The sequence below is a fragment of the Mustela nivalis genome, assembly GCF_964662115.1.
Source record: "Mustela nivalis genome assembly, chromosome: 9".
In the NCBI taxonomy this organism is placed as follows: Eukaryota; Metazoa; Chordata; class Mammalia; order Carnivora; family Mustelidae; genus Mustela; species Mustela nivalis.
Genome location: NC_139028.1, coordinates 59,023,491 through 59,038,860, shown reverse-complemented (window position 1 = coordinate 59,038,860; position 15,370 = coordinate 59,023,491). Strand labels below are relative to the sequence as shown.

Here is a 15,370-nt window from a genome sequence, read left to right as displayed (position 1 = left end):
ATAGAAGGAACTTTTTTCTTTAGGACATGAGATAGGTGAGTACTATAAGAGAGGAGAAAAAGAGAAAAACAATTTCTATTGAGAAAAACAGGGAAGAAGTTAAGGAGAAAGCCCTCTTTCAGTTGAGCCCTGGAGGAATGAGATATGGAAAAGCAGTCTAATGCTACAGGGAGGGGCATTAGAAACACAGAGATGTGGACTGAAAATGCACAGCACAGATAAAATAGCCATAGCCAAAAAGATCTTGAAAATCAAATGACTATAAATTAATGAAGTTCAGATAACATCAAGTGGATGAAGAATGAGAAAGTTATATTGGTTGGAAAGACAGTTTCACACTCGGTTATAAGGAATACTTCAGTCTAACTCAGGTTCACATGTTGACATTGTTACCACAGCCACTTAACAAGGATGAGTACATCCTGCGTATGAATGTTTCACGGCTTCTGAGTTCAGCATCTGCACTGATGAGATGACCCGGGGGAATGAGTTTAAGATTGCTCATACCAAACACAAAGCAAACAATTAATCAAACTGGAATAAAATGAACTGGAAGCCCGTGCGGATTGTCCGCTTCCCCCCAGCCACGGGAATAGCTGACTTTTTGAATAGCTACTTTTTGAATCTGAATAAAAAGACAAGTTTAAAGAAGAAAATAAAAATTAATAGAGACAGCCACTGCTTATTAGTTGAACACTGGTGTATATTTTTCCAGACTCTTTCCTACAAACACATACACATGCCTACACACACACAATGTAACACCTTGAGACACATTCTACTTCCTTTTTCATAACCACTGTTTTTCTTGTAACATATTGTAAAGCTCTGTCATCAATTTTAATGGTTATAGAGTAATCCACTGTTTGGACGATTTCATAATTTCACCCTCAGTTTATTGCTAGGGTCCACTGTACCCAGTTTTAATATTTAAATTTCTTTGTTGAACAGTTTTTATCATTGTTTTTTGAAAAACAAAGAATTAAAGTAAATTAATTCCAGTATAATTAACAGTTATATTAGTTTCAGGTCAACAGTATGTTGATTCAACACTTCCATACATTGCTCATCACAGCAAGTGCACTCCTTAATCCCCATCCCTATTTAACCCATCCCCTCACTCGTCTACCCTTGGTAACCATCAGTTTGTTCTCTGTGGTTAAGTCTGATGTTGAGCAGTTTTAACTATTTCTTAAGATTAGTATCTCATGATTTATACTTTCTTAAAGGTTGTATTAATTTCCTAAGATGGCCATAACAAATCACCACGAACTGGGTGGCTTTTAGCACAGAACTGAATTCTCTCACTGGTAGAAAGGCCAAAAGTCTGAAATCAAGGTGCTGGCAGCACCATGCTCTTCCTAAGGTTCTAGGGAAGAACTCTGCCTAGTTTCCGGTGGCTCTCAGCATCCTTAGCATTCATTCCTCAGCATCATTCCTACCTCTGCTTCCTTCTTCACATGGTCTTCCTTCTCTCTGTACCTGTCTCCTCCACATCTCGGAATCCAAATGTCCTTCTTCTTTCTTTTATAAATATGTCATTGAATTTAGGCCCACCCTAATTCAGTATTTTAATTGGAATTATATCTGCAAAGGCCTTCTTTAAAAAAAAAAAAACGATCGTATTCACAGGAATTGTTTTTTGGGGGGACATAATTCAAGCTACTATTGATGTTATTTAAAAGCTACTACCGAGAGAAATTCGTAGCATTTACTTATTTTTTAAGATTTTATTTATTTATTTGACAGAGATCACAAGTAGGCAGAGAGGCAGGCAGAGAGAGAGGAGGAAGCAGGCTCCCCGCCGAGCAGAGAGCCCGACTTGGGGCTCAATCCCAGGACCCTGAGATCATGACCTGAGCTGAAGGAAGAGGCTTTAACCCACTGAGCCACCCAGGTGCCCCTGAAGCATTTTATTTGAATAGAATAAAACTCACTGAATCCTTTCATGAATCTAAGATATATATGGGATTTAGTGATCTTATTTTTACTATATACTTAAACATTTTTCTGTTTTATCCCAGAAATTATTTTATTACTCACCAATTCCTCCTAAGTAAAAAAGAGTAAAACATTGAAAATAGAAAAAGATGGGTGCCTAGGATGCTTAGTGGGTAAGAGGAAGATGCAGAGTGAGAGAAAACATCATCACTATTTCATCTTACATTGTCTTACTGCAGTGCACGAAGTATTGTGTCATCTTTCACACAGGTCTAAGAAAAGCCTGGAGACATGAATGTTGTGGTCTTTTTGTAGTTTTCAGAGAATACAGTTGAGAATTGAGGATCTTTTATTTTTTACTCACAATGACAAAGAGAAGAAAAATGATAAAGATGCTTCATAAATATTAGACAAGCCAGGAAACGAATGCAAAGAGACAGATTGTAACAATCTAGTCTCCAATAATAATGGTAAAATTGGTGTAAGTGAACTCTCAGACTATGAGCCTACAGATAACGATATCTTAAATGAATTTTCTCAAACCCAAGAACTGATAATAATACATTTCTAAGGGCCAAAAGGAAATATGATATTTCTAACCAATTAGTTACTCTACAGTTAGGACTTCATCATGCAATAATATGCAACAGGAAATGGGATCATACCATTATTTTGGAAGGATATGTTACAATATTCTTTCTTCATCTACATTTGTGTACCAAAAATTTACTTGACATGATTAACAGATGAACAAAGGCTGAAAGCAAGTATGTATACAAAAGCATCTGGAAGAAAATGTATCATGTAGAAATGAAAAAATAAAGTTATTTGATCATTGGTTTTTACACATTTAAAAATAAAAATGTTTTGCAATTATGAATCAAAAAGGATGGCCACCCTCTCTTCAAAATTATGAACTGTCACATTCTCAAAAGTATTACTTTTTGATGATGTGAGTGCAAGAACTAGAAGTAATAATAAGCTTGAAACTACTAAAGAAGTATTCGAAGTCCAGAATCTGTATTAAGTATAGACATATTCCTGGTTCATGCCATGGCAATTGATAAACAGTTAGCTACACTCAAAGGGCTGTGTCTGTAGGGAGTACTTTCAAAACCCAGAAAATTGAGGATAAAAATTGGGCTTTACCACCATCATCAAGAAAATGAAAAAACAAACTATAGAATAGGAAAAACAAATTGTAAATCTTGTATCTGATAAGGGACTTGTATCCAGAGTATATAAAAAAAAAACTCTTAGAACTAAATGATAAATGACAACTAAACTTAACAAAAAATGACACAAATATTTAACCAGACATAGCTCCAAAGAAGATATCCAAATGGCCAACAGGTACACCAAAAGATGTTCATCAGTAGTCATTAGGGAAATGCAGATCAAAACCATAATGAGATGCTACTTTACACTCACTAAAATGGCACAACAAAAAAGACATAAGTGTTGACAACAATGTGGAGAAATTGGAATTTTTAAAAATTATTTTTATTAACATATAATGTATTATTTGCCCCAGGGATACAGGTCTGTGAATCATCAGGCCTAGACATTTCACAGCACTCACCATAGCACATACTCTCCCAATGTCCATAACCCAAGCACCCATCTCTCCTGACCACCCTCCAGCAACCCTAAATTTGTTTCATGAGATAAAGAGTCTCTTATGGTTTGTCTCCCTCCCAATCCCATCTTGTTTCATTTTCCTTCCCTACCCCACACAATCCTCCACCCTGCCTCTCAAATTCCTCATATCAGAGAGATCATATGATAATTGTCTGAGAAATTGGAGCTTTTATACATTGTTGGTGGGAATGCTGTAAAACAGCATAGGCACTGTGCAAAATAGCCTGCAAATCCTCAGAGTTAAAATTACCATGAGACCCAAAGGTTCCATTCCTAAAAACCTACCCAAGAGAAATGCAAACATGTTTACACAAATACTTGTACTCAAATATTCATAGTAACATTAGTAATAATAGCCAAAAAACAGAAACAACTTATATGTCTATTATTACCTGCTGAATGGATAAACAAATGTGTTACACTCACACATATAATGTTATTTGGTAATAAAATCAAATGAAATACACATGCTAGAACATGGACAGATACTGAAAATATTATGCAAAGTAGAACAAAAAAATGATACACTACATATCCCATTTATATGAAATACCCAGAATGGGCAAATTCACAGAGACATAAAATAGATAAGTGGTTGCCTAGAATGGGAGAGAGGATGGGCAGTGACTGCTAATGAGAAAAAGTTTCTTTTTGGGTGACAAAAATATCCTTAAAAAAAAAAAAGTTTTATTTATTTTTTGAGAGAGAAAGAGAGAACAAGCCAGGGGGAGAGACAGAGGGAGCAGCAGACTTCCTGCTGAGTGGGGAGCTAGGGCTCCATCCCAGGACCCTGGAATCATGACCTGAGCAGAAGGCAGATGCTTACCAACTGAGCCACCCAGGCACCTCTGATAAAAAAATTCTTAGATTATGGTGATATCTGAACTGTGAAAATATACTAAAACCCATTGAACTGTATACTTTAGGTGCTTTTTATAGTAAATAAATAAGAAATCTCTCAATAAAGCAGTTTTTAAAAATTTGCTACGTTTATATTCTCATTAAAATTCTAATGAAGTTTATTTTCACTAACCCCTTATTTTTATTTCTGCAAATTTTTCATAAGATGGAATAAAAATATTTATTATAAATAAGGTCCATTACCCCTGGATGGTAAATGGTGATGTCTATTTTCTTGGTATACTGAAGGTTAATCAATCTTCCTAAATGGACATTTAGATTGTTAGTAGTACTTTCCCCCTAGTATAAACAAAGTTGCTTTCAACATTTCTGTTTATACACTTTTACAGAGTTGTAAGATCACTCCCTTAAGAAAAATTCCTAGAAATGAAATTCTTTGTAAAAGGTATTTCTCTAAAAAGTCTGTTCCAAATAATATTTCCAATAGCAATGTTTAAGAGAAAAGCATGTTTTATCCTGAAATATCCTTGCCTTCATAGTTTACTAAAAAAATGCATAATAAGGAAAAAACACCTGTTAACAAAACACCAAAAGCAAAAAGCAAAGCAAAACACAATGAACAAAGAAAAGCAATAATTATCAAAAACTCTTTCAAATACATTAGGCTATATTACCTGTTCCAATTCTGGCTCTAACTGACAAGAAATGGAAAATTTTATTTATATGACATTTCTGAATATAGGTTTTGCAATTTAGTGTATTTCCAACTCTCTCAGAATAAACATGTCATTTACAAATTATATTTATAGGAAGATTGTAATAAAAATACTTAGCTTTCTTTTAAACAAAAGAAAGTTCTATCTGCCCAGAGGGTTTAGAAGCAATAATCCACTGCCAGTAGGAAGGTATCCAATGACTGAATCTTGGTTTCTAAGTAACACTTTCCAATATAAGGAACTGAGTCTCTTTGAAGAAATGGCTGCTTCAAGGGCCAGGGTAGGGAAAATAAAAAATAAGGCTAGGATAACTGCCAAAACTTGGAAGCAACCAAGGTGTTCCTCAGAAGGTGAATGGATAAACTGTGGTACATCCAAATAATGGAATATTGTTCAGAAATGAGTTACCAAGCCATGAAAAGATGTGGCAGAACCTTAAACGCATCTTACTAAGTGAAAGAAGCCTATCTGAAAAGGCTACATACTATATGATTCCAACTATATGACCTTCTGAAAAAGGCAAAACTCTAGAGAGAGGAAACATATCAGTCAGTGTTTGCTAGGGGTTAAGAGGGAGGAGTGATGAATAGGAGGAGCACAGAGGATTTTTAGGGCAGTGAAACTATTCTATGTGATACTATAATGATGGATGTGTGTCATTATTACTCATTCGTCCAAAACCACAGAACGTACATCACCAAAAGTGAACCCTAATATAAACTCTGGACTTTGAGTATTAACACGTGTCAGTGTAGGTTCACTGATCATAAAAAATAAGTACATAAAACAAGTAAATAAATAAATAAATAAGGAAGTACTAAAAAAACAAAAGGATAAGGGCAGGTCAAAAGGGTACTACAAGAGTCAATCTGAATGAGTTCCCAATAGCTAAAACTAAATCAGTTGGAGCAACAAAATATATAACATAGAATTAGAGTATAACCCAACATATAAAATAAATATGAGTCCATCCTGATATAAATGATTACAAAAATAAATAAGGGTGAAGAGACAACAAATCTTCCAAATAGAAGAATTCCAAATACTCTCCCCTCCAGGACATGATGCTTAATTCCATCCTGTGCTTCCTAACCCCTCATTCCCACCTCCAATAAGGGTGGGGTAGACCTAGTGACTTACTTCCAAAGGACAAAGAAAGAGAAAAACAGTACATTTTCAGTGGAGAAAATCAGCAAACACTATCTAATCCAAGTAATAAAGATTAATGTCACCATATGGATATCCCATAACCCTGATGATGGTAAGAGCACTTTACTTCTCGGTATTCTTTTCAAAAACCCATCTGACTCCAGTTGAAACACGAGAAAAACAACAGACAAATCCAGATTGGGATATATTCTACAAGTCATGAAAAACAAGGAAAGACTGAGAAATTGTTACAGACTAGAAGAGACTGGAGGAAACAAGACAACCAAGAGTAATGTGGGACATTAGACAGGATTCTGGAAGAAGAAAGCAAGCCCTGGTGGAAAACGTGAAATCCTAATGAAGTCTGAAATGTAGTTAGCAGTAATAAACTAACAATGGGTTCTTAGTTTTGACAAAATGTACCATGGCAATATACAATATTTACAGTGGGGGAAACTGGGCAAGAGGTGTACATTAAAAGTCTGCACTGTCTTTGCAACTTTTATATATTTAAAAATTACTCAGAAATAGAAAGTTTATTAAAAGCAATACCAAATTGAACTTTAAAATGGAGTCATAAAACCACAAAACCAACATAGATATCCTTTTGGAAAATGTTAAACTTCTAAATTTAACTACATTTACTCTATTTTGAAAGTCTGTTAAATACAATTAAAGAAAAGGCTGAGGGAAGACTAACAATTTCTTACTGGAGATCAAATCAGGCATTAATTGGAAACATGAGGTACTGCATACTAATAAACCTGGAACTATGCATATTCAACTAGACACATTTGACTGACATGATTAGAAATACTTTAAAACACATTAAAAAAATACAGAACCTCATATCCTGCCAATTTAATCTTCTGTCAAGTTTCACTGTATACTGTGTTCTGTGGTTCATTGCACTTTACCAGAAAAGAAGGAACATATTTAATCCACTAGTGGTATTATAATGGCAAACCCTTAGTAAACTTACACCTTTCACATATTATGACACTTCTGAAGGGAAGGTACTTTGCTTCTAACATTATACATTGCCAGCGGGGTGCCTGGGTTGCTCAGTTGGTTAAGCATCTGCCTTCAATTCAGGTCTCTATCCCAGGCTCCTGGGAGAGAGCCCCACCTTGGGCTCCCTGCTCAGTGGGGAGCCTGTTTTTCCCTCTTCCTCTGCTGCTCTCCCTGCTTGTGCCCTCTCGATATCTCTCTGTCAAATAAATAAATAAAATAAAAATTTATACATTAAAACATGAAAACCAAAAATTTAAGAAAGATTATCTAAAATTTGGATATAAGGCCAGAAGGTAGATGGCGTGCCCTTTCTTTCTCTTACCAACAGAGATCACAAGTAGGCAAAGAGGCAGGCAGGGTGTGGGGGAAACTGAGCAGAGAGCTCGATCCCAGGACCTTGAGATCATGACCTCAGCCAAAGGCAGAGGCTTTAACCCACTGAGCCACCAGGTGCCCCTAGTATGCCCTTTCGTTGGAATACTGGGGACACAGATTTGTTCAAAGGTTAATTACTTATGAGAATGTACTTTGCTCCATTATTCTATTGACTACTGAATTAAATATCCCAGATTAAGTAAAGTTAGATGTTAACTTGTAGATTTCTGTCTAGTAGAGTTACAAATAATTTTTGTCAGGTAGAAGAGAAAATTCCAAAGGTTAAGATTTATTGGTCTGTAGGATATTAACCAGTTTGTAACTAACCTCACAATTTAATTCTAAAATTCCTTTATTAAATTGCCTATATGAATACACAGCTCTTCAAATGCTCTCTGAACTAGCCTATTTTCCTTGTTCCCTTAGTAATTTATGAATTGAATAAAATATTTGATACATGTTCACTTCATACTTGTATGAGTCATGATTTTAATTTCTTAAAATTATGCTTTGAAAGGCATAAGGAAATTTCCATGACATGCCTGACATGACCTTTTCCACCCACTGCTCTGCAAATCCTATAGTCTCACAGGGATATTGCAGTAAGTTTTTTGCACAGTATTCTGAAAATATTGTTAATAATCTTGATATTGGAATTATCAAATAATACTTCTTATTTCAAAGATAAATCAGAAAAGAATCTAAGTGTATGTTATTTTCAAGGCCACGTGATCTGACATCTAAGACTTTCTAATTTGTTACACGTCACTCCTGATGGTTCTGTGAGTTAATTTTCCTTATTTAAGCTAATTACTTAAAAAAATTTTTTTCTTCCATCTGTTCCGGGTACCTATGTGTTTCTAAATGCAAGGAGCTGATAACTGGTTCAGATGTGAACTACACATAACTGCCTTTACTTTCATAAACATGATTAATTACACTTAAATTTTGATTACATATTTTGAGGTTTATGAGAAAAGAAAAAGATTAGCAAAAAAAAAAAAATCACAACTTCATCTTTGCAATGTTACATTTTTCTCATTAAAATCAAAAGTCTAGACTAATGTGATTTTAGGAAGAAACCTGGTTCTTGTCAAGTCTAAATGTACTTTGGTGAATTCAAGTGAACTAATTGTAAACACTTATTTCAGTTTGTAGGTTTTGGCATGGTGAAAGAAAGCATTATTTCACTCCCATCCAACCACAATCAGTAGTCCATTAAAGCAAACGAGAAAAGAAAATTCTGTACCCTGACATCACTTCTAGGTGAAGTTGTCCCGAAACAGTTAAGAAAGCAGGAACATTGAAGAAATTCTCCTCAGGCACCTTAATTTTGCTTGAAGGCTGCAAATGAAAAACATGAGCCACAAAAAAGCTATGAGATAGTTTGCTCTGCTTTCACATTCCCATACATGCCACAACTAAAATGACAATGCAATTCAGTATATGCGAGGACAGATCATTTTCATAAAAATAAAGGCAGTTCTCAGTACACTGCTAAATGCCTACTTAGAAATTGCTAAGGTCAAGGACATCTGCTCCACATTTTCAAAACATAAAACCAAAGGACAAAGTATTTTTGTCACAAGATACAGTTCTCTTTAAAAAGTGATTCTGACTAAGAGACAAACAAGGAAAGAGACTGTGAATTAAAATTTTTTAAGTTGAAGAAATACATAATCTCTTAAAATTCTGACCCATGACTGAAATTTGATTTCCTCAAAGGAAGAGCCTCTAGAACACGTGTTGTCAAGTTATTAAATTTTTAATAATAGTATTATTAATGCAGATTTTTATAAATACATTATAAACTTTTACGTATATTAATTTAACTTCCTCCACAATGCAGAAGAGCAGAACTCTATCTTTAAATTTTTTTTTTTTAGATTTTATTTATTTATTTGACAGAGAGAAATCACAAGTAGATGGAGAGGCAGGCAGAGAGAGAGAGAGAGGGAAGCAGGCTCCCTGCCGAGCAGAGAGCCCGATGCGGGACTCGATCCCAGGACGCTGAGATCATGACCTGAGCCGAAGGCAGTGGTTCAACCCACTGAGCCACCCAGGCGCCCAGAACTCTATCTTTAAAAGATACAGTGAGCATTAGTGAAATAAGTCAAACGGAGAAAGACAACTATCATATGATCTCCCTGATATGAAGAAGTGGTGATGCAACATGGGTTAAGGGGGTAGGAGAAGAATAAATGAAATAAGCCCTCATGATCCCAAGGTCCTGGGATCGAGCCCTACATGGGCTCTCTGCTCAGCAGGGAGCCTGCTTCCCTTCCTCTCTGCCTGCCTCTCTGCCTACTTGTGATCTCTGTCAAATAAATAAATAAAATCTTAAAAAAAAAAGGAATAAAGCCAATTTTAAATACACAACAGAGAATGTGAGACTCCTTTAAGAGACTTAGTATCAAATACTGAATTACAGAAACACATGAAATGAAGACATCTTTTTAAATTCCATTAGTTCTAAAAATATTACCTATCAGATACAGGAATATATGTGTATGAATGAGAAATCTAGTGTAAAAATTACCAATTGAAATCATTCATTTATTTTGTAATTGGCTTTTACTTTTCAAACTTACTTTGACACTGGTCCTAAATGTCCTATCACTGCTTTTTAAAAATCTATCTTGGATTCCCATATTCACTGAAAACGTATTTTTTCTAAGGACTCAAGTACATAAGACTAAAATATTTGCCCTGACTTGTGCCTGGATTTTCAAAATAAAAAAAGTGTGTTCTCTGTAGTTCCTCACTACTTAATAAATAATTATTTTTCAAATAAGACCCAGCACATTTATAAGAATATTACTATTTTCTCCTTTCCTTCACCTCTTTAGTCTATAATTTGTATTTGTGTTCTATCTTGACTTCTCCTAAAGTGATTTCTCTCATTTCCTGTGAATATAAAAGTCTAGTGTTTATGATTACCTTTTAGTCTTTCATTTATTAGCATTTGTACAAAATAGAATCTGATCCTCTTACATCTCTTAAACCCAGCTTATTTAAATAGGTATAAACATATCACTACTTCATCATGCCATCCAATGTCATACAAACTTACATACTGAAATTCCTACTACAGTTTTAAAAATTACTTCCTCTTATTTCTCCTTTACATTACAATTTATGCATTACATTGATTTTTAAAACTTCTAAATTAAGTTATACTACCGATACATTTTATTTCAGAATATTAAAGGGACATTATGAAATATTTTAAAAAGTAATTGCTGAGAGTGGTGTAGATAAACATGGTGGGACAGATTGCTCTGAAGGGCTGTCCCTCCACAGAAAAACTGAAAATAATGAGTAAAAACTGTCAGAATCAACTGTGGGGACTCTGGAAAACAGTTAAAGGTTTCTAAGAACCAAATGCTGAATTGAGAGAGGAAATTTAAAAATTTGAGACTTCACCACTAACAGCAGACTGCATATTGTCTCAAGAACACATGCAATATTGTTCAGGACAGACTATATGCTAGGACATAAAACAAGACTCAATAAATTAAAAAAGATTAAAATCATACAAGTTCTTTTCTTTGACTGCAATGGAATGAAACTAAAAATGTTAGGTGGTGCAGGGGCTTAGAAAAACAGTTTCATGTTTCCTTAAAAAAGATAAAGATTACTATATAACCTACCAATTCTATTCCTAGGTATATACTTCAAAGAATTAAAGCTGGGTACTCAGATACATATATATATGTTCATGTTCATTAAGAGCACTATTCACAACAGCCAAGATGAAAACAATTCAAATGTCCATTAACAGATAAATAAACAAAATGTAATATATATAAACAATAGAATAATATTCAGCCATAAAATGGAATGAAGTACTTATATACACATTAAAGTAAGGCTAAATCTTGGACATGTTATGCTGAGTAAAAGTAACACATAAAAGGCCACATACTGTATGATCCCATTTATACGAAATGTCTGAAAGAGGTAAATCAATCTATAGAGGTTGACTAGGTGAGAGCCATGGGTCTGGAAGGAATAGAAGATATGGGGATGGGGCATGAGGTTTTGAGGTTTGTTTTTGGGATGACGAAAATGTTTTAGAACTTGATACAGGTGGTAGTTGTATAACATGATAAATGTACTATATGCCACAAAATGAACCCTTTAAAATAATTAATTTTATATGAATTTCACCTTAATTTTTAAAAAAGTATATATAAACAAGTAACTATTGGATTTGACAGGATCAAAAACTAACATAAGGGGGTGCCTGGGTGGCTCAGTGGGTTATGATCTCAGGACCTATGCCCTCAGCTCAGGTCATGATCTCAGGGTGCTGGGATAGAGTCCCACATCAGGCTCTCTGCTTGGTGGGGGGCCTGCTTCCTCCTCTCTCTCTGCCTCTCTGCCTACTTGTGATCTCTGTCAAATAAATAAAATCTTAAAAAAAATAAAAACTAATATAGGATTGCAAATTTAAGGTCTGTAATCTTAAATACTTCTCAGTAATGAAGAAAGAATAAAAAAATACCAATTAAAGGGGCGCCTGGGTGGCTCAGTGGGTTAAGCCTCTGCCTTTGGCTCAGGTCATGATCTCCGGGTTCTGGGATCGAGCCCCACATCGGGCTCTCTGCTCAGCTATGAGCCTGCTTCCCCCCTCTCTCTGCCTGCCTCTCTGCCTACTTGTGATCTCTCTTTTTCTCTCTGTCAAATGAATGAATAAAATCTTAAAAAAAAAAAAAAATACCAATTATGCATCCAATTTTGTGACCTTGCCAGTACATAGGATTTCTTTAACTAGGTTCCCACACTGAAAGTAATAAATGACAAATTTATGACAAATTTATGAAAAATGGACAAATCTGACATTAAAATTAAGGATCTCTATTTAACAAAGGAAGATACAGGCATAGTCAGAAGAATGACAGGTTAAAAAGAAAATATTTTCATTGTGCCTGGATGGCTCAGTCATGAGATAATGCAAATCTTTTTCTTGGGGTTTAGAGTTGAACCCAATATTGGGTGGAGAGATTATTAAAAAATAAAGTCTTCAAAAAAAAAGAATAATATATTTTCAGCACCTAAAATTGACAAGTGATTAATGGACAGGACCTATAAGGACCTGTCGACAAGAAAACAAGAAAGAAAAAAAGCTGCTCCGCAACTGGACAAGGGATATGAAAAGAGATTTTTTACAAAAAAGGAAAATTTGAATGGCTAAGATATATGAGAAAACACTCAAATTCACTACAAACAAAAGAAATGCAAATGAAAATAAGGCACTTTAAGAAGAACTCATTATATATACCAGCTTGACAAAGATTACAAAGTTATTTAAGGTCAAGTGTAGGTACAGATTCAGTGTATGGTAGACAGGTATCTAAGACGTGCCCAAGAGTCTCAGCCCCTGATTTAGTTAATTGACCACTAAGCCAGGAACAGCCATGAAGGATTTTGCAACTAAAGTTCCAAATCAGTGAGCACTGGCAGTACTCTTTCTGATATCAGCCGTAGTAACATTTTTCTACATATGTTTCCTAAGGCAAAGAAAATAAGCAAAAATAAACTATAAAAAATAAACTATAGGGACGCCTGGGTGGCTCAGTTGGTTAAGCAGCTGCCTTCGGCTCAGGTCATGATCCCAGCGTCCTGGGATCGAGCCCCACATCAGGCTCCTTGCTCCGCAGGGAGCCTGCTTCTCCCTCTGACTCTGCCTTCCACTCTGTCTGCCTGTGCTCGCTCTCGCTCGCTCTCTCTCTGACAAATAAACAAATAAAATCTTAAAAAAAAACCTATAAACTAAAATAAAATTGGGACTATATCAAAATAAAAAGGTTCTGAACAATGAAGGAAACACAAAACTAAAAGGCAACCTACTGAATGGGAGAAGGTATCTGCAAATGATGTAGCCAAAAAAGGGTTAGTATCCAAAGTATATAAAGGACTTATATTAACCCCAAAAATGAATAAGCTGATTAAAAAATGGGCAGAAGATACAAACAGACATTTCTCCAAAGAAGACATTCAGATGTCCAACAGACACATGAAGAGATGCTCAACATCACTCATCATCAAGGAAATGCAAATCAAAAGTACAATGAGATATCACCTCACACCTGTCAGAATGGCTAAAATCAAAAACACAAGAAACAACAGGTGCTGTTGAAGATGTGGAGAAAAAGGAAACTCTCTCTTGGGAATGTGAACTGGAATAGCCACTGTGGAAAACAGTATGGAGGTTCTTCAAAAAATTAAAAATAGAACTACTCTATGATGCAGTACTTGGGCTACTAGCTATTTACCCCCAAAACACATAAAAAGACTAATTCAAAGGGATACATGCATCCCTATCATTACTGCAGCATTATTTACAATAGCTAAACTATGGAAGCAGCCGAAGTGTTCATCGATAAATTAATGGATAAAGAAAACGTGGATGAGATACACATATAACTATGTATATGAGAATATTATTCAGCTTGTATATGAGAATATTATTCAGCCCTAAAAAAAAATGAAATCTCGCTATTTGCAACAACATGAAAAGAGCTACAGAGTATATTGCTAAGTGAAATAAGTCAACCAGAGAAAGACAAATACCATATGATCTCCCTCACAAACAGAATTCAAAAAACAAAACAAACAAGAAAAGGAAAAAAAAAAAAGAGAAAGGCAAATCAAGAAACTATAGAGAACAAACTCATGGCTACTAGAGGGGAGACGGGTGGGGGGAATAGGTGAAATAGGTGACGGTTATTAAAGAACATACTTGCCATGATGACAAAAATTAAGAAATGAGCAAAAAATGAAAAAAAAAATGAGATATTTGTCCTGCCTTACAGTTTATTAAAAGACCCCCTCCAAAAAAAAAAAAAAAGAAAAGGAAAGAAAAAAGAAAGTTCCAAATCAGATGGCCTCAAGATTTGGAGACTTTCTGGGTATTTCCAACCTAACCACATGAGCCCTTTAAAAGCAGAAATGTTTTCTATAGCTGGTTGCAGGAGAGGAAGTCAGAGATTTGAAGCAGGAGAAGGATTCAACAAGCTGTCCTTGACTCGAAGATGGAGAAGGCCACATGCAGAAAAGGTGCTTAGTGGACAGTCCCTAGGAGCTGAGAACAAACTAGCCAACAGTCAACAACAAGATGGTAACTTTAATCCTAGAACTGCAAGGAACTAAATTTGGCTGATAGCAGAAATGAGTTTGAGAAAGTCAAACTCCAGAGAATACAACTGGCGCACACATTGCCTTCAGCCTTCTGAGACCCTGAGCGGACAACCCAACTACACCATCCTGGACTGATGTATACACAGAACGGAGTAATAATGGGTGCTGTTTGATGTTGCTAAGTTTCAAGCAATTTGTTACAAAGTCATAGAAAACCTGGGGCACCTGAGTGGCTCAGTTGGTTAAGTGTCTGCCTTCAGCTCAGGTCATGATCTCAGGGTCCTGGAATTGAGAATTGAGCCCCGCACTGAACTCCTTGCTTCTTCCTCTACTTCCGCTGCTCCCCACTGCTCGTGCTCTGGTGCACATACCCTCTCTCTCTCTCAAATGAAAACAAAAATCTTTAAAAAAAATTTTTTTTTTAAATTTTTTTCTAACAAAGTCATAGAGAACTAATTCATAGGAAAACTGGAACCCTCTCATAAAGTCGTATAGTGTACACTGGTACTACTATTCTGGAGAACTTC

The 15,370-nt window shown here is 35.4% G+C and overlaps 1 protein-coding gene across 2 annotated transcripts in view; it reads right to left on the bottom strand.

The window, feature by feature from the left end:
* NARS2 (asparaginyl-tRNA synthetase 2, mitochondrial) overlaps positions 1–15,370 on the bottom strand; it is a 128,150-nt gene that overhangs the window by 58,136 nt on the left and 54,644 nt on the right. For both annotated transcript variants that reach the window (XM_082749566.1, XM_082749567.1), the window contains exon 6: positions 8,947–9,041. In XM_082749566.1, the coding sequence (XP_082605692.1) occupies positions 8,947–9,041 (95 nt within the window). The remainder of the gene's footprint in view (positions 1–8,946; positions 9,042–15,370) is intronic.